The following is a 24858-nucleotide window of genomic DNA, read 5'->3' as shown; positions in this document are numbered from 1 at the left end:
AATCACAAACCAAAAAAAGTCTAATTAATCAAGTCATAACTTGGGTGCAAATTAGATACAATAAACAAAGAGTAAATAATAGAGAGTACATGTTGCTAATAATACATATTTTTACTAAAGCAGGTATTTGAATACAGGTAAAGTATTTGTACTTCTGTTTAAACCTATATACCTCTGCAGTTCAGTCCTGCCTGTCTTCAGCTTTGTGACTCCATTTCCCGGCAGGCACCGCCACGATGACGTGTGCGCGGCTCTCAGCCAATAGTCTTCCTCCATACACGGAAGTCCGAGAGAAGAGGGAAGTTCGGTTTGTGTACAAGTCAGATCGAGCACCTTGTTTTCTCGTGTGAAGACACGAAGAATGAACGGATGTAGCTGAGTCCTCCTGTGTGGAGGCTGCAGTTTGACGTCTTGTCCACATGTGAGTCCACGTTTCAGTTCACCGCAGGGATACGACTGTAGAGGGGCTAACATGCTAACAAGCTAACGGCTCAGATAACAGCTCTAGAGAGATGACAGAGACGGAAGTGAGCTGCGTTGATTCAGTCGTAACGTGGCTCCACAGTTTGATCCTGGGGTTGTGTTGTTGTTGTTGTGTAAACACTTCCTCACACACTTCCTCACCATGTGTAGCTGTGGTCAAGCGGAGGAAACACTGGCATCGTGCGGTGTGGTGGAAATGCTGCACTCAAACGCTTCACCTGTGTGTGTGTGTGTGTGTGTGTGTGTGTGTGTGTGTGTGTGTGTGTGTGTGTGTGTGTGTTGTGTGTGTGTAAGGTAAACTAGGAGTAATGTACAGGCTTTCTCTCCAATAATCATAGGAAATGTTTTGTTTATATAGACTAATGCAATTATTTGATCAATTATCAATTTTTTCTAACTCGACAACAATCACGTGTACACATGCAACCATATATCCAAATATACAACAATCCTCTCATTGGAAACTAATATATGCTCCATTTATTGCTATTACACAAGAAATCGGTGTAATTTCATACGTATACATTTATTTTTGGGGGGTCTTTATTATTATCTATTTTACTCTTACAGTCATTTATTTAGTGAATAGACTATTCATTTACATCGATATTTATTGTGATGCAATGTCTGTTTCTATTTCTACTGGAAGCATTCTCTGTCTTTCTGGCACTACTATTAATCAAATTATTGCAAAGGAATTACATTAATACACACTTGAACAAACGAGAAACACAACCAATACAGATTGATCCACGGGGCCGTTGAATGGTTTCATGCGTGAGGGGATGATGTGAACCACATGCTCTGGCTCTCCTTGATATCACATCTCAACTTAACTACACCCATTGCAGATTTTGGATCAACATGTTAGACACTGTTTTTGACAATCAGTATAATCGAATCAGTAAAGTGTTTTATTGCTCCTGTAGAGACTTGGCAAACCAGTTCCTTACCCCCTTATAAAGGTTGTGACAGATATTCTGTTATCCATCATTATTCTGTCAAGTTGTTATTGATTTAGGAAAATAATAGCATATGATTCACATCTTTTTCTTACTCATTAAACTCTTCAGCAACCCTATTATCCACGTGTTTCTGCTTGCATACAGCAGGTATTTGTTAAGATGTGGCTTCAAGTGAATATGTGATAAGTGTTCAACAGTGGGGCAAAAAATTATGGATAATATAGAAATACATTAAGGCTAAATTAGCTGAAAGACAACTGTTCCTTTTATGTATGTTACTAAGGCAGCCCTTTGTTTTAATCCAAGTGACCTTAAATATAATATACTGAAGCATATACTGAAGTAAAATTGGAGAGAGTGATGCTTAAACTGATTTGAATTTACTGAAATAACGTCAACAATCTCATAATTGGAACGGCAAACTTACCCTTACCCAAAGTCCACAAGCTTAGTTTAACAAATCTTCAAAGATAATATTTGACCAGTCACATCTCGTTCCTGCTCCTGAACGTGTTCAGCCAACACGAGAGCTGCTGTCCCGTGTGTTTGTGTGCATGTACATTTTTTTTCTCTGCCTGTATGACATGGGTTTGCACAAGTTTGTGTAAGAACAGAACCTGTGTATATAAAGTATTAAGCCGAACTGTCTGTGTGTGATATTATGGGAGAGGCTGTCTGCTACTTAGGTATTCAGCATGCAGCTCTTTTCCACTAATGCCTCACTAAAAACTAAGCCCCCGACACAAGTCAACAAGAAGCGTTTGTTCCTAATTTGGTTGGGCTTTTTTTTCCTCCCCGAAAATGAGTATTTATATATTCACATCAGTGAGCCATAGGGGCTTTCCAGCAGAGATGATGGCAAGACATTAAACAAATCGTGTGTAACGAGGTGATCGTAAAACACAACCCTGTGGTGTCCCACACAGACCTGTCATTATGGCAAAAAACAACAAATACACGTACAGCCACACACCATTCTCAGGCTATATACAGACATGAAACACATCCTCACACACACGCACACTCTTATGATATGCCCCCCCATGTTTTTCTCTATATCATCATAAAAGGTGAAGAATGTACTCTTTATTTCTCAGTAAGCCATCATGAATGTGTGTTTCAGAGGGTTCATATCCTACAGCTTAGCAGTTTAATTGTTAGATTGTGGTAATAAGAGCTTAACTTAACCAGATTAACTCACTTTGCTTCAATTTATTTCACGCTTGTTATTAGTTCCACTTTTCATTGCATTCTCTGCCTGTGCTTTCATAGAGAGTGGTGAATGAAGTGGGCCACACATGCACACATTTAATTGGAGCCCAACAATTACACTGGCGGGCTCATATCGTTAACTCTCGATGGTTTATCCAGATGTATTTGGCAAAAACAAAATGGTTTTATAGGCTGCATTTATATTTTCTTAATTCAGTGTCACAAAAATATAAATAAATAAAGTATGTTTCTGTGTACGCTCAGCCGTTCTCATCAAAACCCACTGTGCTCTTGATGTTTAACAAACTTGTTTCACAGCATTTCTCTCCTCATGAAACATTTATAAAGCTGATTCAAATCCTGCATTGTTTGCATCCATGTTGAGTACATAGCAGACTTCTCCATTTTCTTTGTTAGCACATTATGAACAGAGATATCAAACCAAAGAGGATGCACTCTATGGGTCCAGTTAGTAATGGTTCAAAAGTCCACAGTGCACCTTAATTATTTCATTTCAACAAAAGGCCACCTTTTATTACAGGCAAGCAGTAAAACAATTAAAAAGACCTGCTGATATTGTGCATTGAATTAAGTGAAATCAAGTTCACAAAATATTTTCTTTCAATTATCTTTCAAACAGCAATTATATAATAGAAAACAAATCGCTAATGGACCCCACCCACCCCATCCCTGGATCCAGGCCACCAATCCCCAAAGAGCATCACTGCAAAACATCCTTGAGGTTAATTTCAACTAAATACCAAGCCCCAGCTGATTCCTTCTCTCCATGGACTTGAGCAAACAATATGAAATGTGGTTGTTTTCTCTCTGCAGTCACAAGATAAAAATGACAAAGAACAGATGATAACTGCATAATCCTTGCACTTGTCTCATTGTTTATCTCACCTAGGATCTCTCTTTGCCCCTGAGTAAATTCACCTGGACAAGAGACCCAATGTCTCTGCTGCAACCAGCCCTCCAGCTCCGGCACACGACAGAGCCGCTGCCGAGTGTCCAGGAGGAGATTCAGTTCTGGATGGACAAAGCGGTTGCTTGGGGCCAGGCTGACAGTCCAGACACTCAGAGAGACACCAGCCTGCACTTGAGAAGATTAAGCAGTTACCTCCAGGAACTGCTCACACATATCAACAATGCGGTGAGCAGACACCTTGATAAGCTGAGCTCAGGCCTTTACAGCCATTTATTCTGTGAAAGTGCAAGAGAAGGTTGAGAAGATTTATACTCTTGGAAATTCCGATAGACTTAGTTCTACACTATATATCCCAGATACCTGTTTATCTAATGCTCGATATCCAGCATGTTTTACAGACTCAACACCCCTTACCTAAGGAAATAAATTAAAACGGCTAATTGCTTACGCTGAGCAGCCAAACAGCCATCTGATTAATGAAGCACTAAGTTAATTCAAACACCAGCGCGTATTGGTGCACACACAGAGTCATGCACACGCTCGCTCTCAGAGCCAGGGCCTGAACAGTAAGCCCAGCGTTGGTAGGCTCCTGCTAACACAGGCTGCTCTGTGCTGTGCAGAGGCTGTGAATGTCTGGCTGGCAGTGCTGCAATGTTGAGTTAGTCAGGTAATAGCCGCAATGGGACCTTCAGTGCTAACCTAATGTATCCCCATATCAGGTCAGCAAATTTGGGAAGGGGGCAGAGGACAGGAGTGGTGCAGAACTGTGAGATTTCAGTGTTGCTGCAGCCATGTCTCACTCCTCCCTCCACCTCGTGCTCCTCTGGACTCGCTGTCTCTCGACTATAAACATTTTCTCCCTCACATTACACTCTCACGGCGTCTTTGCGGGTTTTCATTTGTGACTACACAGTCCATGTGTTTTACTGTAACACAGTCTCAGTGTCTGTCTGTTTCACATTCTACTTTGGCCACTGTCCATATACTTTTACAGATTGAGGATTGACTGGATGTTATTTTTATCTGTCTGTCTCTGTGTCAGTGTGTTTAGGATAAGAATGGATAGCAAAAAGAATAAAAGGTAATGCGTGATTGGTTTGAAGTTCTTTTTACGAGCAGTGGACTCATAAAACACAAATACAGGAGGATACCCTGCTTCGGCTGAGACAGACTGGTTGATACCCAGTTGATACAGATTTGGGTTGCAAATGGCATCAAAAATGACAAACGTGGCAGCACCCATAGTGGCTTTATTGTTGTGCATCTGGAGGAAGTGGAGACACAGCATTACACCACTCCTCCAAGGAGCTGTAAGATGGATGGAGAGTGTGGTGAGTTCTGAAACACACTTGTGTATGTTTATGTTCTCACCATAGTAACTTCTCTATTTATTGCTTGGGCTACTCTGATTGTGGTTCAGTGACGTCAGGGACAGAAGTGTTTCCTCAAGGTTCTCTCTTCATCATTGGCTATAAACTTGTACCATTTGCCGCCGATGCTAGAACATCAGCAGCCACTTCAGCCTGAGATGTCTGTCCCTAATCAAAACAAGATACACGGTCCCAAAGCTCATTATAATTAGGGACAATGCTGACAAGGCTTTGATGGTGATTTGGCCTCGGTAGTCAGTGATAATTGCTTTCTGTTGTGATGGCTCGTTCTTATGGGCATTCCTGCAGTCACAGAGCATTGTACAGTTCCTATTCTAAATGAACATTCCTTTATGTTTGCATCACTAACACACAATTGCACACGTATACTCACACAGACGAAACGTTTACCATGTGTTGCTGGATTGATCGGAAGGCCGAGTTTGAGGGCTGTGATCCAGGCAGCATTGGCGGTGTTGTGGATGGGGTATTTAGAGAAACTCAACTTGGCTCATTATTCTACTTCCCATTAATGGTGATCTCATCCACTTGTATGAATCAAGTTAGAATCATTGTCTGTCTGATGTTCTTTTTGGAATATATAGTCCTAAAGCTACTTCTCCAATTTCAATAAGTTTTTTCTCTCAAAAGAAACAATAGACTCTTACTAATTTTCACCTCCTCTGATATGGTGCCGGGGAATTGAGGTCCTTCAGATGCACGGCCATGATCAATCGCGAGTCACTCTCACCTGTCAATCATGATGTTTCACCCTTTTTTATATTTAGAAGCAAACTTACTGGTAAAATGTGCAGTTAAACATACATCATCAAAAACTACAGTGAAAAACAGAAACTATCTTTGAGTGAAATTTATTTGACACGCATTTTGACTTGTGTAGTTTGGCCCATGTTCCATACACTGACATGGAGGAAGCAGGGTTCATGACTTCTAAGGCTGCCAGCCACCAGGGGAGTTCAAGGCGCTTTGGCTTCACTTATTGGGAGCTGTCGTGTCGTGCATCTCTATATACAGTCTATGGATCTTAGCAACAGAAGTGAAGATGTTGATGGGTTTATTATCCCAAAGAAAAGACGTAAGACAAAGAACGTTATAAAAGAAGTTATATTTTGACTGCAGTGGCCATGTTTTTCTACATCAAATGAAATGCTGATCCCGGGACACCACAACCTCCACAGTGCTTACTCGGCACAAAAGCCAAATTGTCTCCGGTTTAGCAAAAGCACACTGCTTCAATAACAACCGGCATATGTCCGATTTCTGTTGGTGTTCTCCAGTTAGCTCACAGGTGAAACGTATGATGTAGTCCGTTAATATGGGTGGAATAATGAGTAATACTGTACAGGCCCGTAAACATGATGCAAGTGTGCAGACAAATGCTTGTAAATGTAAGTAATCCCTCACTTTGATGTGTTCCTGTATGTCCAACTGTAGTCATCACATTGTAAAATATAATGGGGTCTGTGTTGATTTATCAAAACCAGGAAAGCAGTCGACTGGAACAGATCAATGTTGTGCACGTGTGTTTTTACCAAGTTTTTTTTACCGAGTTTTCACTCTTGTATCGAAAATGATTTAAAAAAGTCTTCATTGCTACTTAAGGCCTTTGTCTTTGTCTCCAAATTGAATTGAATGTTTGTGTTTCTCACAAATATGCTTTGTTTCGTCATATTAAATTAGAAACAACAAATCAGTTGGTTTGGTGTAAGTGCTTAATGTTTTAATTACCATTTGTGTCACTGTCGTCTTAAATTATAAGGGGTTGTGACGCACTCTTGTCTTTTTCACATCAACAAGATCCTTGTTTGCCTGTTTTGGTCATTAATTTTAGTGAGCTGTCTCAAGTGATTCTGAGAAAATCTAATAATTTAAAAAAGTGGTCTGCATCAAAGTTTAGTAAAGCTTTTATAAATGCAGTGCGTGCGTATTATCCTGAAAGCTTTGGGATGTTTTTATTTGGCTGTGATGTGAAATAAATCACACGGTCTGCTGTTTTGAACCTGATAATCAAAAACACACACAGGTATTCTTAAGCCCTTCCAGGTATAGAACCAGAGCCCTGTTCTCTTCACTGTACCTCTCACTACTGACCATAACACAGCAAACAAAGGTTCTACGCATAACTAATGTTCTGTACACCTGTGGATGGGCCTGCTAGTCAACTCAGCACCCTTGTTCATAAACTTGACGTGAGATTATTTTCATATTCTAATGTTTATACAAATGGACTGTATTCATATAGCACTATTCCAGTCTTATCGACCTCCTGAGCCACCGCTGCCCACTTCAGGTTCTCTAGGGTTTTCTACTATATTATGTTAAATCAAGAATTACAAAATCAAGAGGGATAATAAGTGCTGGAAATAATACAGTGAAAACCTGAGATTCTAAACCAAGAGTCTAGAGTTAGCCTCACTAATCCAAGAGCCTGTATTATTACTTCTCAGACTGAAATGACTAAATCAAGATCAACTGGTGAAAAACACATGTATGTGCCTTCCTCTCTGATCCACTTAAATAAGTGCAAGGTAGCAGGTTCAGAAATGTAAAGATATTCAAGATAAAAAACATGTAGATGGTTAAATCCATTATTTCATGTCTGTGTTTATCTCTGTTCTGTCCCTAAGAGATCCACAACAGAAACCATGAAGCGGCTGCCTGCCCTGGGCCAGCTCCTTGGCCGACTGTGCTGGAACCCTCACGTTACCGCTGATGGTGAGTGTTACTGGGCAGCTTTAACTCAGTGATGGATCAGGTCCAGAGTAGCCTCTTAGTTTTGAAGTCAGGATTTCAGAACTCCCAGACAAACAGAAGTAATAATGGTGGTAATGATACTGAGATCATGGTGTGTAATGTGTTGTCTGTAGATATGAGCAGAGGGCTGCTGTTCCAGTGTCTGTGGGGACTGCACTCAGAGAATCCAAGCGATGCTGTGGAAAGAAAAGCCAACCAGTGGATACGGGTATGGACTGGATATTCTCTATCCCTATTAATACAGACCCCAAGGTTAAGTGATTAATGAGCAACAGCGACTCGGGGAAAGAGACTTTTTTTTTTCTTAAATGGGGGATCAAGTTTAAGACTCGACTTCCCATTCGAAGTCACTTCATCTTTGCGCGTATAATTTACAGTGAGCATTATCTGTTAAGCATGTTTAATTGTAGCAGTTTAAGTTTAAAGAAGCTGGAAATGTATAATGAACATTTAAATCAAGTAATTATAGTTAATGTTTAATCACATGTCTTTTCTCTTATTTTTCCAACTTGATCTGTCTGCTGTTTTTACCCTCATTCGTTCTTGACTGACTCGCCACACAAAATATTTACCAATTACAGATCCTCCCTTTCACAATTTCCCTTTGAGTGCCTTTGGGCTGCTGAAGAGATTTTCTGTCTAATTTACCTTTAAATAGGAGTTCTCTCCAATGGGGACACGGATGATGGATGAGGGAGATTGGGTCTCTGTTAGTCTAAAGCCTTTTGTGCCCAAAACTGTTGAACATATTTTTTAAAGGCAAATTAGAAATGGCTGTTTCACCGCCTCCTGGCACCAGAGAAGGATCAGCCTTTATATTACGGCTGGTTGATCCCACTCGCTGTCTGTTTTCAAGTCGAACACACACACACACACACACACACACACACACACACACACACACACACACACACACACACACAAAGGAGGGAGAGAGAACACAGGGAAGTAAAGATTCGGCAATTTTCAACTTTGAGAGGGTTCACACAGATGGCTTATGATAAACAATGTGGGACCTTCACATTTTTGCCAGATTAACTGTGTGTTTGTATTCCTTTGATTAATTTCTCATCTAATAAAACATCTTGCTAATTAAAACAGTGCCTTGAAAGTAAACCTTGAATTTGCCAGATGGTCTTTGACCCATACGAGGGGAAGTGGAGTGCATGTGTGTGTTGCGGTGTTTGAATCTATGTCTGTGTGCTTTTTATAGGCATGTGTTTTACGTACGCAGTGTTGTATTCCCATATCAGTTTCATGTGCAAAAATGTGGTTCTCGTGGAAGATGGGGTGGTGTGAAGATTTACATTAGACGTTTATAAAGCCTTGATTATGATTAATTTAGAGATTAAAATGAAAATAATAGTTGCAGCCTTTGTTTAACGTCAGTCTGGGTTTGTGTTGTGTTTCCATCACCGTATAGAAGTCATTCATTTTACTTCAGATTGCTCTAAGTTGGGTTCACTGGGGCCACTCGTACTAAAATTGCATGCACGTATTATTTTTTTTACTGCAGGGCACCAGTTGAAAGTGTCCAAAGAGTACAAGTACAATAAACTCCAAACCAACTCTGCAGCCTCCCCTCATTCTCCCTCTCTTCTCCTCCAAACAAGCTTCCACTTCCCACAAATGACAGGAATGGCGGGAAGTGCAAAAAACCCTATTCACCACAGCTCAGCCCGTCTGGGGGAGCTGGGCAGATGTATGGTTTTAGGCCAGAGATGGTCTGTCTCTGTGTCTCTCCCTGCGCTGTCCTGGAATGCAGAATGCAGCCTGTTTTCTGTTAGCCCTGTCTGATCTTGCTCCCCAACATTGTTTTCTTGCCGCCGCTATAATAGAGTAAGGGTCTGGTGCTAAGTGGCATCTAAACACTGTGTTTGTTTGGGTCTGTCCATGCGTTCCCATGTGTTTGTGAGTATTCCGGCAAATACATGTGTTTTATAGCTACTGTATATAGTACCATTAGTACCCACATGTATTTTTTCTCCTTAAATTATGAAAGTGCTCAGGGTATTTATCTTTTTCTCCTTCACCCCTCCCTGCTTGCCTCGACTTTCCACATCTGAGTGTTCTCACTGGGTTTGATGAATGCTGGGTACAACCGCATTCTGTAGCTGCAGGCCATGTCAGATAGTCATTAGCTCAATCGCTCGACATCCTGTACCAGAAAAAGGGAGGACCACACAGCGCTGCAGTAAAATGGTATGATCTCTGAGGAGATGACAGATAAGTAGAGCATGAGTGTAATATTAGCGAGCCGGAGGACGGACACTTGATACCTTAATCTTTGACGTGTATCTTTAGTGACTCAAACAGGGTGAGGCACAGGTAGGCCCTTGAGCTGCTGTGGCTGATTTATAGTTTTAAAACATTTTTCTAAACCTTAGGCTCAAACTGGCTGTTATATTCTGTGCTTTAATCTGGAGATGAAAGTGTCTGACACTGTTACACTTCCCCTTCATCTTCTTCTTGGGTGTCGTCCCCTGACTGAATAGAAATATTTTTATATATACTAGGTATCACTACGTAGCTCTCTAAAAATATTAATTGTTTGCATTTCTGTTTCAAGACACTGAACTGTTGACTGAGCCAGGCGAGCTTCTGTCCCCTATTTAACTAAACTAATATATACTGTCAAACTATCCCTTTAGTTACAGGATTGAATTATGTTTAAGATTAATATAATTGTATATGTAAAGTACTATTTATCACCAGCCCTCCTGGAAAAGCAGTATAGATTATAACTGAATGTTAATGAGAGGATAGCTCCATCTAGAATACATTAGTTGTTTGTAAAACTCGTAGTGTATTCTGATGTCACAACATCCAAATATCTGACTCAGATGAATAAAAACAGGTTTGGAAAATGCTGTCAGTCCTAAATTAGGCTTTAAATGTGTTGGGAAAAGGCACATTGTGCTTCTCATAGTGCACCGAGTTTGAGCACAATGGCTTGCAGCTCCATTATTTTGCACGTTCTTTTCGCCTTCTTCTGCACTCGTTTCCCTCATTTTATCCTCCCTCATTTTTGTCTCTGCTGTTTTGACCATTTGAGGCTAAACTTAAGTCTTTCATTGGTTTTGAGAGAATTCAATCATGGCCTAGTAATTGTTAACAGGCACACATCAAACCCAACCAAAGTCTTTTGCCTTGCGCATTTTTCTCCATCCTATGTTTTAATTTTAGATTTATGGAGGGATAATTTCCATGGCAGCAGCTCGTCAAAGCCCCCAAAGCCAGCTTGGTTGCTGTTTTCTCTGAGAGAAAGATGACTTTTGACCTAAAGTATTTGCCATCCATCTATCCATTTGCCCTTAATCCCATTCCTCTGGTGACCACACCCTTCTTTCCTTGCTCCGAATGAAGCCATGGCTGCGTGTTCTCGTCTCCCCTCGCTCTGCCATTTCTTCTAACCAGCCTTTCTTCTCTCTCTCTCTCTCGTCTCTTATCCCCCAGCCCCGATGTGCCTCCTTACAAGGGTGGGATAAGTGTGATTGGTTTTGCATGTACTCAATGTGCAGGGTTTGAGGGTGCTCACATGGTAGTGATTGGGGTTGTTTTGTGAGACTATGTGGAGGGTAAGCATCTTAGCGTGCTGTAGGGCCCGGCCAAAGAAACCACACAGCCCCACCAACAGCGCTGCAGCACCGCTCTGCCTGGGATTCTGCTCTCCCTCACTTCTTCTTGTTTTTTTTTGTCCTCTTTTCCTACATATTCTGCCTCTCTCCATCCCTTTCTCTCCTCGTCTCTCTTGCTGATCCCCTTTTATCTGCAGTTTGAAAGGGATTTGTACTTTTTTTATTCTACTCTTAGTGGTGTGGATGTTTTTCTGTTTTTGGTTCATCATAGCTGTAAAAGCAGATGTGTGTGCTGACGATGTGAGGCCCGGGCTGTTTATGTTGGATCACACTTTCCAGCTTGTACCACTAAATCAACTTATTGTGGTCGAATAGAGATGACTGCTTCTACGGTTTGAATAAATCACTAATCTAAAACTTGCAGGTCTTTGGGTTTTCATCAAGCTTCTGAGCGAAAACCAGAGGAGAAGAATTCTTGTCAAACTAACAGTTTATTAATCACTAGACCATTAAATGTGTTTTTATTTTTTTGTGAGAAAGCTCACATGAAAAGTCAAATAAATCAATTGTGCCTCAAACCGTCTTTTTTCATAGAACATTTTTATTTGTTTAGAAAAATCCTCCCTTTTGTATCTTTACCTTTCTTGGAATCAACGACAGTAATGTTATACCTTACGGTGTGAGTCAAGTGTTCCCACTCTTCGTTCCTTCCTCAGCGTTTCTCACAGATGAGAATCAGCTGAGTTTATTAGTGCTGTTTTATCAGTGTGTGATGAGGCCCCTTCTGAAAAATGCTTGTAAAACACCAAGCCCCTCTCTAACAGAGAATGTTTATTTCTGAAGTCGCTCATATGCTGTCCATACATTCTCATTTACTGGAATGCCTTCTCTTCACTCATGTGGTTCAAATGATATGACGCCAGTGGAGTCATCCTATGCTCCGGCAACTAATTAGCTTTGATGTTATGGATCCTGGGCTTTGGGCAGATTCAAATCGTATCCCCTGTTCTAGACACAAACGGAAAGTGCCGTTAATCCGTTGCACTGTGTGTTGCTCCCACAGAAAGTGTTGTGTCAGCTTTCTACAGAAGAAGATGATGCTGCGGCGCAGAAATTAATGAAGCGTATGGGTGTACCACCAAAAGAGTACCATCTCAAAGTCCTGACAAAGGTATTCTCTTGGTCTGAATCTCTCCTACATTGATAATATACTGTATGCAAGTATGATGGCATTGTTCCTCTGTCAGTATTGCACTGCTGAATAAGCTCGGAAAGGAAAACACATGAACTTCAGTTTGTGCACAGCAGAGTTCTTTGGTGTTATGTGTATTGTTGAGTGTCTTCATTGTGGTGGATGGTATTGTGTGTCATTGTTTTGTTGTAGCTGTCTGTCTAATGTATACTGTATTCCACATGATCAATTTCCAAAAGGACCAAATTAACATCTATCTATACTGTGTATGTGCTTTTTCCTGCATTTCAGATGGTGGCAGTGCTGCGGGAAAACATTGGAAAGAGCTGTAGTTCTCCGGGCAACATAAATCAGAGGTACAGCACTGGAGAGTCCAGGGCTGCAACTAAGGATTATATATCCAACTGATTAATCTGCTTATTAGTTTCTTGTCTTTTTCTTTAGTCTAGTAAATGTCAAGAAATTTTGCACAAATAAGTATTATAGTTTCAAAGATCCCAGGGTGTTGTCTTCATATAGTTAAGGGTTCCTATATTCTGTATCTTTGATAATATTTTGATCATGTTAAATGAGAATAATTACTGTGGATAAAGATTTGAGTAAACATTGTTGTAAATGAATGACTGTGTCCAGGTGTTCATGTGACAGCATCCTGGCTACATCCGAGGCGTGTGTCCCTCTGGTCTCTTGTCCGGAGGCCGCCCCTCTCATTGGTGCACTGCTACAGCGTCCAGCGACTTGTGTCAGAGCAGCTCTGAGTGAAGACTTCCTGGAGGCACTGAGCTCTGCCTTCTCCAGGTAGAATAACATAAAGAGACTCCGGTCTGGAGCCCCGTTTAGAGCAGAGCAGAGCTGTGTCTGAAATCACTTCTTCTTCACAGTATCATATAGTGTACTTCATTTTCAGTCCTCAAATTCTGAGTGTAAAATTTATGCAACATTTGGCGTCTTGAAACGTTCCCACAATGGAATGAAAAATGGTATGCACTCTACTTTCTGCTGACAGTCCCACAATGCAGTGTGTTGTATTTTACAGATGTGAAAACTACAGTTGTGCGACTCTACAGCTGTCAAATTATGCTGCAAAAATTATAACTCATAAACGTCCAAAATCTAAATTTACTGCTCACAATAGACTAAAGTGTTGAGTGTTTGATTTATAGAGAGCAGTGAGTGAGTGATGAGGGGAGGGATCTCAGACACAGCTCATGACTGATCTCAGACACAGCTCATGACTGACTGTATTTTCTAAAAAGTAGTTCCCAAACATTATATTTAATATGTGGATGGAATACATCCAGTCATATGTGATGATATATATTTATCAGTGATGTTTTTTTGTTTTTTTTACAGTAAGGTCTTGTCATTGGAGGATCAGGCTGTCGTCTCTCTGTGGATTCACAGTCTGTCCAGCCTGGAAGAGGCCGTGCTCAGTCTGCTGGAGTCTGTTCTGAGCAACACGGGGTCAACACCACAGAGGATGGTGCAGCACGTGTCACAGTCTCTGCTGGTGGGTATTTTGGTTTCTGGACAGGGGCAACTTTAAGGATAAGGGCATTTGAGTCATGGATATGATTGTATTCTCCAAAATGTATATTCTGTTTTTAGTTTGTGTTAAATCGGAAGCTAGTCTAGTTGTTGTCAGCTTTGTTATCGATTATGCTTTGCTGATTATTGTCACAATCTCCCCATAAAAACCCTCATAAAGCTCACATCTTCAATCTTTCATTTAATAGTCCAAATGTCCAAAGATATGTAGTTTACAATGATATAACAAATAGCTGGTGCTATTATAACAAATAGCACCAGCATAAAAGCCCATGGAACTCAGAGTAGAAATCTCATGATAAACCTCATTTACCTCCATGAACAACTATCTTGGCAGAATCTCTCAAACTATTATTGGAAGGAAGTATTTCATAACAGCTAAGTCAAGAGGCTGAAGTAAACGTGTTTGGCTGAATTCGCCTGATGCACGAGTGTCTAATTTATCATCTGTGAAACTGTTGAGATGCTGTGAAATGTGTAGAATGTTGTGCCTTTGTTCTGTGAACTTTTCGGCAATTTTACTGCTGCGTGAACTGGCATCATTTAAGACCGTTGATAAATTAGGCACATATTGCTGCTGTTAAAATGGGTTTGTGATGTACATAGTTTGACTCATCTGCCCCGAGTTAGATTCTCACATCAGAACTCGCTGCACGCTCCATGTGTGTTCAGCTCCAATTTGAACAGCTTTGTCAACTGTGAAACCGAACAGTTTGAATATGAGGCCTGCTCATTTCGATGTCATCTAATATGGACTTGTACTGTTTTCATATGCTCCGTTCTTGGAAACATTCCATGACTTTTTTTCCGGCGGGTCTTTATTGACTGTTTTTGCCTGGCTAACTCGCACTATTTGGCTTTGCTCTGCGTGCATCGCACATCGTTTGGCGAGCATTAAACCGCTTCTCACATCATTTGGCTCGGGCTACACAGACTCCACTGTGCACGGTTAAGTACCGAACCCTCCGTCACTTGAGTCTAATGCCGCTCCGCACTTCATTTAACTGAAGATCATGGCCAGTTCAAAGTCAGAAGTGAGTTTTGATTTAATGATTGTTATGACTAGTTATTGCAGATTATGTCTTTACTACAATGCACAGCAAAGCAATCGGTTGCTAACAAGGGCAGCTTTATATCCCATATTATCCTGGAACATGTTTTACAATTTAGTGCAGGTCCTGCGATAATTAAGAATAACAATAAAATAATTAAATGTGTCGCTGAAACTCAGACTAAACTCTGAAATTAGATACAACAATGTTTACTCAAATCTTTCTCCACAGTAATTATTCACAGAGTAGACGTGACATAAAATCAGAGTAGATTAATGTACATAGACGGGCTTTCTACAAACTGTTTGTGCCAAATGTCTGTGCCCAGCAATAAAACACCTTGTGTGCACAGCTATAAATGGCATCCTGTTTACTTAAGTTACTGATTACAAGTAGGAAACGAGGTATTTTGCCTCACGTTAACTTGGGTCAAGTTTGTCAGTTGTATCACTCCCGTTGTCCCAGAGTGATGGTCCACTTGAGCTGTGTACACAACAGGCCGGCGACGCACGCTGTCTTAGTTTAGGAACTCTTCTCAAAACTTTACGAGATCGGAACACACTGTTAAATGAATGACTAACGCTCAGTCTACAGGAATATGCCGGCCTATTGATTGCACTTGATTCCCTCGTCTTGAGTTTGTAAGAGCTACTATGTTGGTAAGACAAGTTCTGTAAGCAATCAAACTAATTATAGAAACTGTTTACTTCTCGGTCCCGTCATAGATCTACTTGTTTATCCTCTTGTCCTTCTTTGATTGACCTCTGTTTTTATCACCTTTTATAGTTCACACGCACATGTATGCATACAAACCCTCTCCACACACGCACGCCTTCAGTCGCCAATGCTTTTGTTTATGATGTTACATCTGGTGTATTGTATTCTTGGTAAAGAGTTTGCGCAGCTTTCGTTAAGGTTTCACTTAGCCTTCAGGTTTCTTGGGATGTCAGATGTGCGTTTTCATGCGGGTCTCTGTTGCAATATACATGCGTTGAAGAGGAAAAACAAAACGGGGAGCGTCTGAGCCGACTCCTCACCTCCCTTTCACTCACTTGTTTAAACTGCAATCAAAAATGGGAAACGTGAAATTAGGCTCACATTCCTCGTTTTGGCTGGTCCCACCCCTGTGCGATCCAGTGAGAGAGAGAGACGCAGGCCCAATAACAATAAATACTCACTTCCTGGGCCCGACTGCCAAAAACAGGATGTTTGTTGTATGCTGTAATTGACCCTCCTTGAAGTGTTAGTGGTAAGGTATGGAGGAGGACGCTAAAAATCCCCACATGTTTTCACTAGGGGGAATCATGACAGTGCGCACACACGGTGCTGGCGTGCAACGCACACATGCAGATGCCCACTGACATATGTATATGAACGATATGCCAACGCATTGCTTATGCCCATCCAAACAGTGACATGATTTGTTTGATTAATTCCACTTTTCTAGCCGGGGAGGAGAAAAAAGAAACAAACATGTCAAAATTGAGTATAAAAGTGTTTGCTTCGTTTGTTGGGACATTGTAATGACACCATTTAAACACTGGGTGGGGTTGTTTGTTCATACTGTGACTGTAATTGGCCTGGAACCCTGGCACAAAGTCAGTTGTGCAGTTACATGTGTACGTAAACTGAAGTGAAAACACTCTTTCTTTATATAACCAGGCTGTAGCTTATATATATACACCAGGATCGTATTATTGTAAAATACCACTTTTAACTAGTCACACCAGTGGCAGCTTTTCAATTCACAGTGAGCTAATGAAATAAATAGACAAGCTTGCTCATGTCTGATTCTGTCTCCAGACTACGTGCTCTCCTCCTATGTGAGAGTGTGGATCGGGGGGAAGAATTGCAAAGGGAGAATAATTAGGGAGTCGAAGAAATAAAAAAGAAAGGGAGAGGGAGGCAGACATAAACAGTACAGCTGTTAAATGTTTGCACTTGGGTATTTTAGAATGTGTTAAATCTGAAACACATGATGAGTGTACATTAGGAGAGGATGAGAGAGTGAGTGTGTGTGGGGCTCTGTGAAGGAAGGACTGACACGGTGGTAAACTGAGCGGCTCACCGGGGGACGCGTGAGAACAGGGACACACTGAGGCACTGGAGGTTTGTGCACGATGCAATAGTGACACCCGGTGGTGTTGTGTGTTTTGAGTAAATACTTTTTCTCTTTAAGTAGCTAAAATGTGATCTGTCTCATCTTATGGTTATTTATAATCTTTTTCTGGATTTTTTTGTGTTTGTATCTGTGCAGCAGTGTCACTTCATGGAGTTCTAATTGTTGTGTTTCTTGTGTGTTTCAGCCTAAAGCCTGTGCACAGCACTGCTCAATATTTTTAGTTTTAAATGACATCTTCAGGTGAGTGCTCATGTGTCATTCGGAGGGTGTTGTTTTGCAAATTTTGTTATGATGGAGTACACCATGTTTATTCATGTATGATTCTGTGTGTTTGTGTGTGTTTGTGTCTGGCAGGTCGACCCTTAAACAATCTGAAGGAAACAACTCTGTCAATTCTCTTATCCAAACATTCACCAGCTGTTTTCTGAGGGAACTGGCCCTGCTGCAGCCTCAGGTAGGATCCATAAATGTGAAGCACATAGGTTTTTAGGAAGACTGCAAATGAATCTGCCCCTAACTGATTAATCCTTTGGAAATTGAAGTATAAGATAATTAAATAATAGCCATTACATAGGAAGTGAACATATTAAAATTCATTCAACCCCTCAGTTGATTATCATGAAGACAAACCAAAAACTCTTCTTGTCATCATTACCTACATTAAGGGCAGCTTATGTGATAAAAGTCAAACCATTGAAGTCAAGTGTACAACCAGCAGAGATTTCACCGCATCTAACTTTACTTTATGGCTTTTAATTTGTCACGTAACACTTTTATCCTTAATATGTCAACGGCTTTGTGGCCCAGGTCATAGTGACTTTCAACTTTAAATTTTAAACCTAATCTTCCTGAGCACTTAGTGTCAAAGAAGATAAGACTTCACCTGCTGTAACACATTCTCAAGTTTAAAACCTATAAATGACTGATTCGTATCCACCATGTTCTCTGGAAGTGAATGAAAAGCTGCATTTCTGTTGGAGGCTTTGTTGCACTCACACATGATTCCTCTCACTTAACGTTTGATGACTCCTCAAACTCCCACATCGTTATCACTTCCTTTTCACACTACACACACACACACCATGGTTCACACCTCTGACGAGCAGACAGTAAATTGACTATTTGTAATAACTCTGTATAAATAAAACACCTGCGATGACATATCTGTCCATCAACACTTCCTGTGTAACTGTAGGGAATTATCTGACACCCACATGTCAGCCATTACTGTCAGAAGTCATGAAAACAGATATGTCACAACGCAGGTTTGATGCTTTACCTGCCAAAGGGCTTTGTGAATTCAGCCCAACTTCTTATCACCTCTATTACCCAGTAGATGGCAGTGCTGCAGTGCGTTTACAGTAGTCTCAGGTTTAAATAGCTGTAGTCACACTGCACTAAACACTTCCCATTACACGCTACATTACACATTAGCACCTACTGTATCACCGTTACACAGCCTCCCATTCAAAATGTCATTTTTCAGCCTTTCAGAGCACAGTGATGTATGACTTCAAGGCGAGTGTGATTTACATTTAAAAGATTGTGCTTTGTGTTGTTTCAGAAGTGTGTGTCGCTGAAGGCTTTCTTCCCACAGTCACCTCAGGGTGTGCTGGTTCCTCTGTTGACCCTGCCGTCAGGTCAGTGTGCACATACAATCGTGTGTGTGTGTGTGTGTGTGTGTGCGTGTGTGTGTGTGTGTGTACTCTGACACAAAACCCTTTATTGCGAGTCAGGATGTATTCAGGTATTCTTTAACAGTGTATAACAGTCCTGCTGCAGAGTGAATGGACTCTTGTGTGTGGTGTTCTCACTAATCAATAATAGTTAGTTAACAACTTAGCTGAGCGTTTTATGTCTTTTCTAAAAGGTGACATGATGCAGGAAGGAAATGAAGGTTACATCTTCTCAAAATGAGTTTTTAATCTGACATATTTACAGCCGTTGTATCATTTTAGGTATTTATTGTGAAATAATCATTGATCGTGTTACACCGACACACAATTGCACCTTATTCTTCTCATTAAGAAGAATCCGTGTTATCCATATTGAATATGTATTACCAGTGTTTACATATGGGAATCTTTACCACTTAAGACATGCACAGTAGGTGAGTGCAGGGGCACAGTGGAGCAGTGCTTATCAGTGTGTGCCCAGACTGGCCCCCGAGCAGAAGTGATTTACATGAATAGAGCCATTTAGGGACACACTGGAACCAAGCCAGAACCCTGAGTTAATTATTACTGTGTGTGTGTGTGTGTGTGTGTGTGTGTGTGTGTGTGTGTGTGTGTGTGTGTGTGTGTGTGTGTGTGTGTGTGTGTGTGTGTGTGTGTGTGTGTGTGTGTCACTGGAGACTGAATGGAAATTGTGCTTTGAAAAGTAGACAATTTGAGCTTTTTATCATGATTCGTGTTCCCACTGAAAAAGGTTTAAATTTGGACTGAGCCTTGCATTGTTAAAGCAGTCGGCAGGAACGATCTGGATCCAGATAAGAAGGGTCTGACATGTTTGTTGGTTAGTTTGTTGGTGAGTTATGTGGGTATTTTAGTGCAAAATATGGTTTGTGCAAGCAAAGTAATTTTTTGGCAGAACAATGTGGAATGTGACAAACACCACTTTGGTCTTTTTAAAGCAGGTCAAAATAACAGCTGGAAAACAAACAAGTAAATGCAGAAACAGGCGTCTATCTAGTTCTGAGAAATACTTGTGTCTGATATATGGGAACTTGTCCATTAAAGTGATTTCAGATGTAAAAGGTTCTTGTGTGTTATAGTATTCTTCATCTTAGCAGAAGAATTATGAAACATTATTTTAATCTCGACTGAACTACACACACTCATAAATATCAGATCCTTTAAACATGCCCAACTGTTTTCATCAAGATCCATGAATTATTCTCTGAGAAATCAATAAAAACGTTGAAAAACACTCTGGATCGGCCCCTTGATCCAGATCCACACTAAAATTAACATGTCCTTCTTTTGGTTACCCCCCCACCCCTCCACAAAATTACAAAGAAACTGGTAAAGTAGTTTTTACGTAATCCTGCTAAATGAAACCACAAATGCAGATGAAAACATAACCTCCTTGGCGCAGGTCAATAACCAATAATGAAAAGAATTGTTGCAGCTCTTGTGTAAAGAGTTGTTGTGTAATGATGAGTTTCATGCTGGAACTAGTTCTTCACCCAATCTACTCAATCTTCTTCTTGGAAACAAAGCAAATACATGTATCTTTCATCATGTTGAACTATTCCTTTCTTAAACGTTGACCAATTAGCTTGCTATGAATTTTATGAATGCCATTTGACAATCATTGTGTCTGTGTGTGAATTTGCTCTTGCAGAGATGCCTCAGGAGGCTTGGAGACATCACCTGAACTGGCTCAGCAGCTCATTACAGAGACTGACAGAGGAGGAAGAGGAGGGAGACGGCAGCAGCAGCACCAGGTTAGAGGGAGAAAAGCTTGTAGAGAGAATGTGTTGATGTGCATCTGCTACCACCACCTCAGCAAATGCTTGCGTGGTGTTCTTATTTCCATTAGCTGTTGTTAAGGGGGTGGTTAGTCAGATATTTTCCTCTTGCATCACAGCAGAGAGGTCTTGGTGCACTGCATGGCTCCTCCAAGTACTCATTAGAGGCTGTTAGCTTGGGAATGGGAGCTGTGGTGTGAACAAGTGTTGGAAAGCCCAACGAGAGTGAGAAAAGGAATGCAGAAGAAGAACCGGAGAAGCAGGGCCAAAGTGGACAGAGGAAAACTAAACCACGGTGGAGAGAAAAGCAAGAGAGTGAGAGTTGGACGGACTTAGAGAAAAAGAGGAAAGAAGATGCGGATGAAAAGCAGACAGGAGTTGATGTCCTCGAGATGGAGACAGCTGACTCGATACCCTCCAGCTGCGGTTTTTAACAGGGCCCATTATCCCCACCACCGCCGCCACTCCTCTCCGGAGCTCCATGAAAATTTCCCAAAACATTGTTCCGAGCCAGCGGTGGGAAAGTAGTCTGTTGTGTTGCTCCGAGCGAAGATGCAGCTGCCAGGGCCCTGCAGAGGGGTGCTGCTGGTTGTGTCTGGGAGCCAAGGGGAAAGAGGGGAGATGAGGTGGAGAGCTCTAATGGTGGTATTAGGGAAATCTGAGAGAGGGAGAGATCTTTATCACTCCTCTAAGTTAGAGTCTCACTGTTGCAGCTGTGTGGCTCAGTTTCACTGTCTCTTTCAAATCTTTGTCCATTTTATTCCCAGTTCTTAGTTTTTAATTTGAGACCAGGGAGGTCGAAATCACAAAGTCTGAGAAAATATTTAGCTTGAAAATCTCGACTCATCCATTCTTACTCTGTCTTGTCATTTCAGCTCTAGTCACGTCCTTCCTTTTTCTATCCTGCCTCCTGTACCCCCTTACATATTTCTATCAGGACTGCAGTCCACATCTCGGAATATTGAATAAATAGATAATAATAATAATAGTGTATGGTCATAAATTTAAATCATCATGGATTTTAAAGAGATTGTATTCAGAGCAAATCCTTCTGTCAGTTGGGAGCTATAAAAGCATGAAACTGAGCATCAGTTTTCATTTATTTATTTTTTTCTTTTTCTGAGGAAATATCAACTGTTGAAAGATCCAATCGTGGCTCTGCATGATGTCACGACTGGGAAGGAATAAGGATTGTCATATCTATCGCTGGATCAGATCTGTTTAATAAAACGCTGTCTGGCAAGAAAGAGAGAGCTTTTAAAGGGTCTATTGGTTTTATCAAAACTTTGGGGGAAAACGCTTGATTTGTTTCATAGACAAATAAATGTGTCCCAATGTAAATCTGTATTAAAATACCTCCCTGACAATTATCTGCTGTGTTTTACAACTGTAGCAGCTGGAAGAGGGGAAAGTTTTGCTTATTCACACGTTTAACTTGGAAAAAGTGAGGATGAGGTGTGTTGGGAGCCAGGCCGTTTAGCAGCTAAATTAGACCACCCAAATCACCAGGGTTTATAGATATTAAAACCTGTTTATAGCACTGTGAGCCCCGTAAACATGGGCCTGCCCCAGTGTGGTGCTGCGTTTGCAAGCCGTCATTACAAACTGAAGGGGGAAAAATCTGAATAATGTCTTGAACAAGAAAAAAACAATTCTCCTCCTGTCCTGTAGGGGGCACCAGAAGGTGTTTGAGGCCTGGTTCCTGCTGGTTCAGTGTGCTCACTGGGTGCAGGTGAGTGTCCAACTTCTGGGGACAAACGGGCTCGAGGACCGTGGCCCCCTCTTGTGGCTGCTGACCTTCTACCACCACCCCACCAACAGGGGGCACCACAGAGATCTACAGCTGGTAAGATTGTGCAGAAACTAAATTCTCCTTTTTTCCCCTTCTTCTTCTTTGTTTTTTATCTTTAGTTCTGCTACTTCAGTGGCTTTTGGTATCAGTTGGTCAAGCTGCCATCTTGATCCTGACGAAAAGATCCCAGCAAGTATTGATTACCATGAAATTTGGTAAGGGTGTGTGTGTGTGTGTGTGTGTGTGTGTGTGTGTGTGTGTGTGTGTGTGTGTGTGTGTGTGTGTGTGTGTGTGTGTGTGTGTGTGTGTGTGTGTGTGTGTGTGTGTGTGTGTGTGTGTGTGTGTGTGTGGGGACCATTTAGAGTCTGCACAGAAGAGATCAAGGAGTGTAACCACATTATTTTTATAGCATCAAATAATGAATTAAAACCGACTCTTGAACATACATCAGTGTAATAATAACTACCTGGTGGTGTCATGTCATCCATTCTCATATATATCTGTATATTCTACTGTATAAACAGCCTCACTGAGCAGCTAGCTTGGCTGTAGACTCTCTAATTTGGAAACTGTTCAAAATGTGACTTATTATCTCACTAAGTCTGCAGCTGTTTGCATTAGCAAGGTTTGGTTATGAAGACGCTCTCTGTATTCCTCCTCAGAGAATGGTTCCATGTGGCTGGAGGAAGCCGTGGCTCTGCTCTATACTCTCACAGATATCTCCTGCAGTAGAGCCGGTATCGCGGCTCCGCAGAGCAACATTGTGGATGCTCTGTTATTTGCTCACAGCAGGTGTGTCGTCGCCGAAAGCCACAGAAGAAAAACAAAGAGGGAAACACATTAAAGAATAAATTATGGATGACCCCTGTCTGAGCCGGAGAGGGTGAGACAGTGGCGGAGGGAGACAGGGAGACAGATGAGAGAGGGGAGCCGGGTGAAGAGGGTGATGTAGTATTGATTTCTCAGTGAGTGTCTGGCCAGCTGGCCTGAGTTTCATCTCTCTGTCTCCTGTTTGTCCGCATGCTCTCATAACCCCGGGAGACTCACTTTCTCCGCCGCCATCTCTCCAATTACGACCTTACGTTCAACTCGCACTGGGTCGTCTCTGTTCATCATTTGTGAATTACTAATCTATTGATTTCCATCTGCAGGAAGGCTACTTAAAGCAATGCTTCTTCATTCCAGCGTGGCCTATAAATAAACATCCGTCAGCTGACCTGTGATGCATCATTCTGTCTGTTTCCAGGTACAGGCCAGAGAAGCGTGGAACCACCTCCACGCCCTCTTCTCGGCCTCCGCCCATCCACCTCCTGGTGACCGCCAGCAGCTGTTGGTCGCTCTGCTGTCGCCACGACCTCAGCAGCCATCCCTGTCTCCGTTACTGATCTTCAGCCTCTTACTCAACTTTGCTGTTTTTTCCCAACAACCGCTGAGCTGCTCGACACAGGTTTTACACACGGTGAGGAAACAACCTGTTGTGTTGTTTTTAAAATGCTAAATTCAAAGTAGAGTGGCCCAACAGTCCCCTTTATAGAACCACATTTAAAAACACCAGATCCTGATTTTTATCTGGATCCGCTCCAAATTTGACATAAATCAGTTTCCTAAACATGCCTGATTTTTTTTTTTTTATCTAGGTCCATGAACTATTCTCTGAGAAATAAGAAAATGTTCAGAAATGCCACATCACAACATTTTTAACAAAAGGAAAAATTCCTGGATCTGCCCCCTGATCCAGATCAGCACCAAACTTTAATGAGGTCTTTCCTGACACATATCACATCTTTTCCCAACGTTTCATGGTAATCTGTCTAGAAATGTATGCATAGTTTCTTACAAATACACAAACGTAGATGAAAACATAACCTCCTTGTCAGATGTAATAAATGTACTCCCACACTGGATGAATAGTAGATATTATTCAGGCTTTGATTATTAGTGGTTATTATGTGGTTTTTACATAGTTGATTTGATCCTGAATCTGATATCATGAAATACACACGAAGCATGACATCAATTTCTGGAAATGTGTGTGTGTGTGTGTGTGTGTGTGTGTGTGTGTGTGTGTGTGTGTGTGTGTGTGTGTGTGTGTGTGTGTGTGTGTGTGTGTGTGTGTGTGTGTGTGTGTGTGTGTGTGTGTGTGTGTGTGTGTGTGTGTGTTTTGGGTCCAGGTGGTGCGTCGGTCTGGTCTGGTGGAAGAAGCAGCGTGTGCTCTCCGCTCACTGGAGCTCAGGCTAAATGCAGGAAGCTGCTCATCAAGCGACGCTACCAGAGTTCACCTCAGGATCGAGGCACTTCAGAACACACTAACACATATGCAGGCAGCATGAAGCCCTGCTGAGAGCCAAGCACACACACACACACAC

The 24858-nt window shown here is 41.5% G+C and overlaps 1 protein-coding gene across 1 annotated transcript; it reads left to right on the top strand.

The window, feature by feature from the left end:
* Positions 1-283: 283 nt before the first annotated feature.
* fancc (FA complementation group C) lies at positions 284-24858 on the top strand. The gene is made up of 15 exons (XM_035166594.2): positions 284-421; positions 3571-3816; positions 7610-7697; positions 7850-7944; positions 12378-12485; positions 12798-12862; positions 13140-13304; positions 13860-14016; positions 17413-17468; positions 17583-17682; positions 18793-18868; positions 20574-20676; positions 22372-22546; positions 23739-23951; positions 24664-24858. Exons 2-15 carry the CDS (start codon positions 3616-3618, stop codon positions 24820-24822), a joined length of 1761 nt encoding a protein of 586 aa, XP_035022485.2. The 5' UTR covers positions 284-421; positions 3571-3615; the 3' UTR covers positions 24823-24858.

This window comes from Hippoglossus stenolepis, chromosome 9, assembly GCF_022539355.2.
Source record: "Hippoglossus stenolepis isolate QCI-W04-F060 chromosome 9, HSTE1.2, whole genome shotgun sequence".
NCBI classification, from domain to species: Eukaryota; Metazoa; Chordata; class Actinopteri; order Pleuronectiformes; family Pleuronectidae; genus Hippoglossus; species Hippoglossus stenolepis.
This window is presented reverse-complemented; position numbering and strand designations above follow the sequence as displayed.

Bases quoted from the DNA above. Each gene is read 5' to 3' on its own strand.
- fancc (XM_035166594.2), top strand. From the start codon at position 3,616: ATGTCTCTGCTGCAACCAGCCCTCCAGCTCCGGCACACGACAGAGCCG. The intron at 14,017-17,412 runs GTGGGTATTTTG...TGTGTGTTTCAG, and splicing joins ACGTGTCACAGTCTCTGCTG to CCTAAAGCCTGTGCACAGCA. The intron at 17,469-17,582 runs GTGAGTGCTCAT...TGTGTCTGGCAG, and splicing joins GTTTTAAATGACATCTTCAG to GTCGACCCTTAAACAATCTG.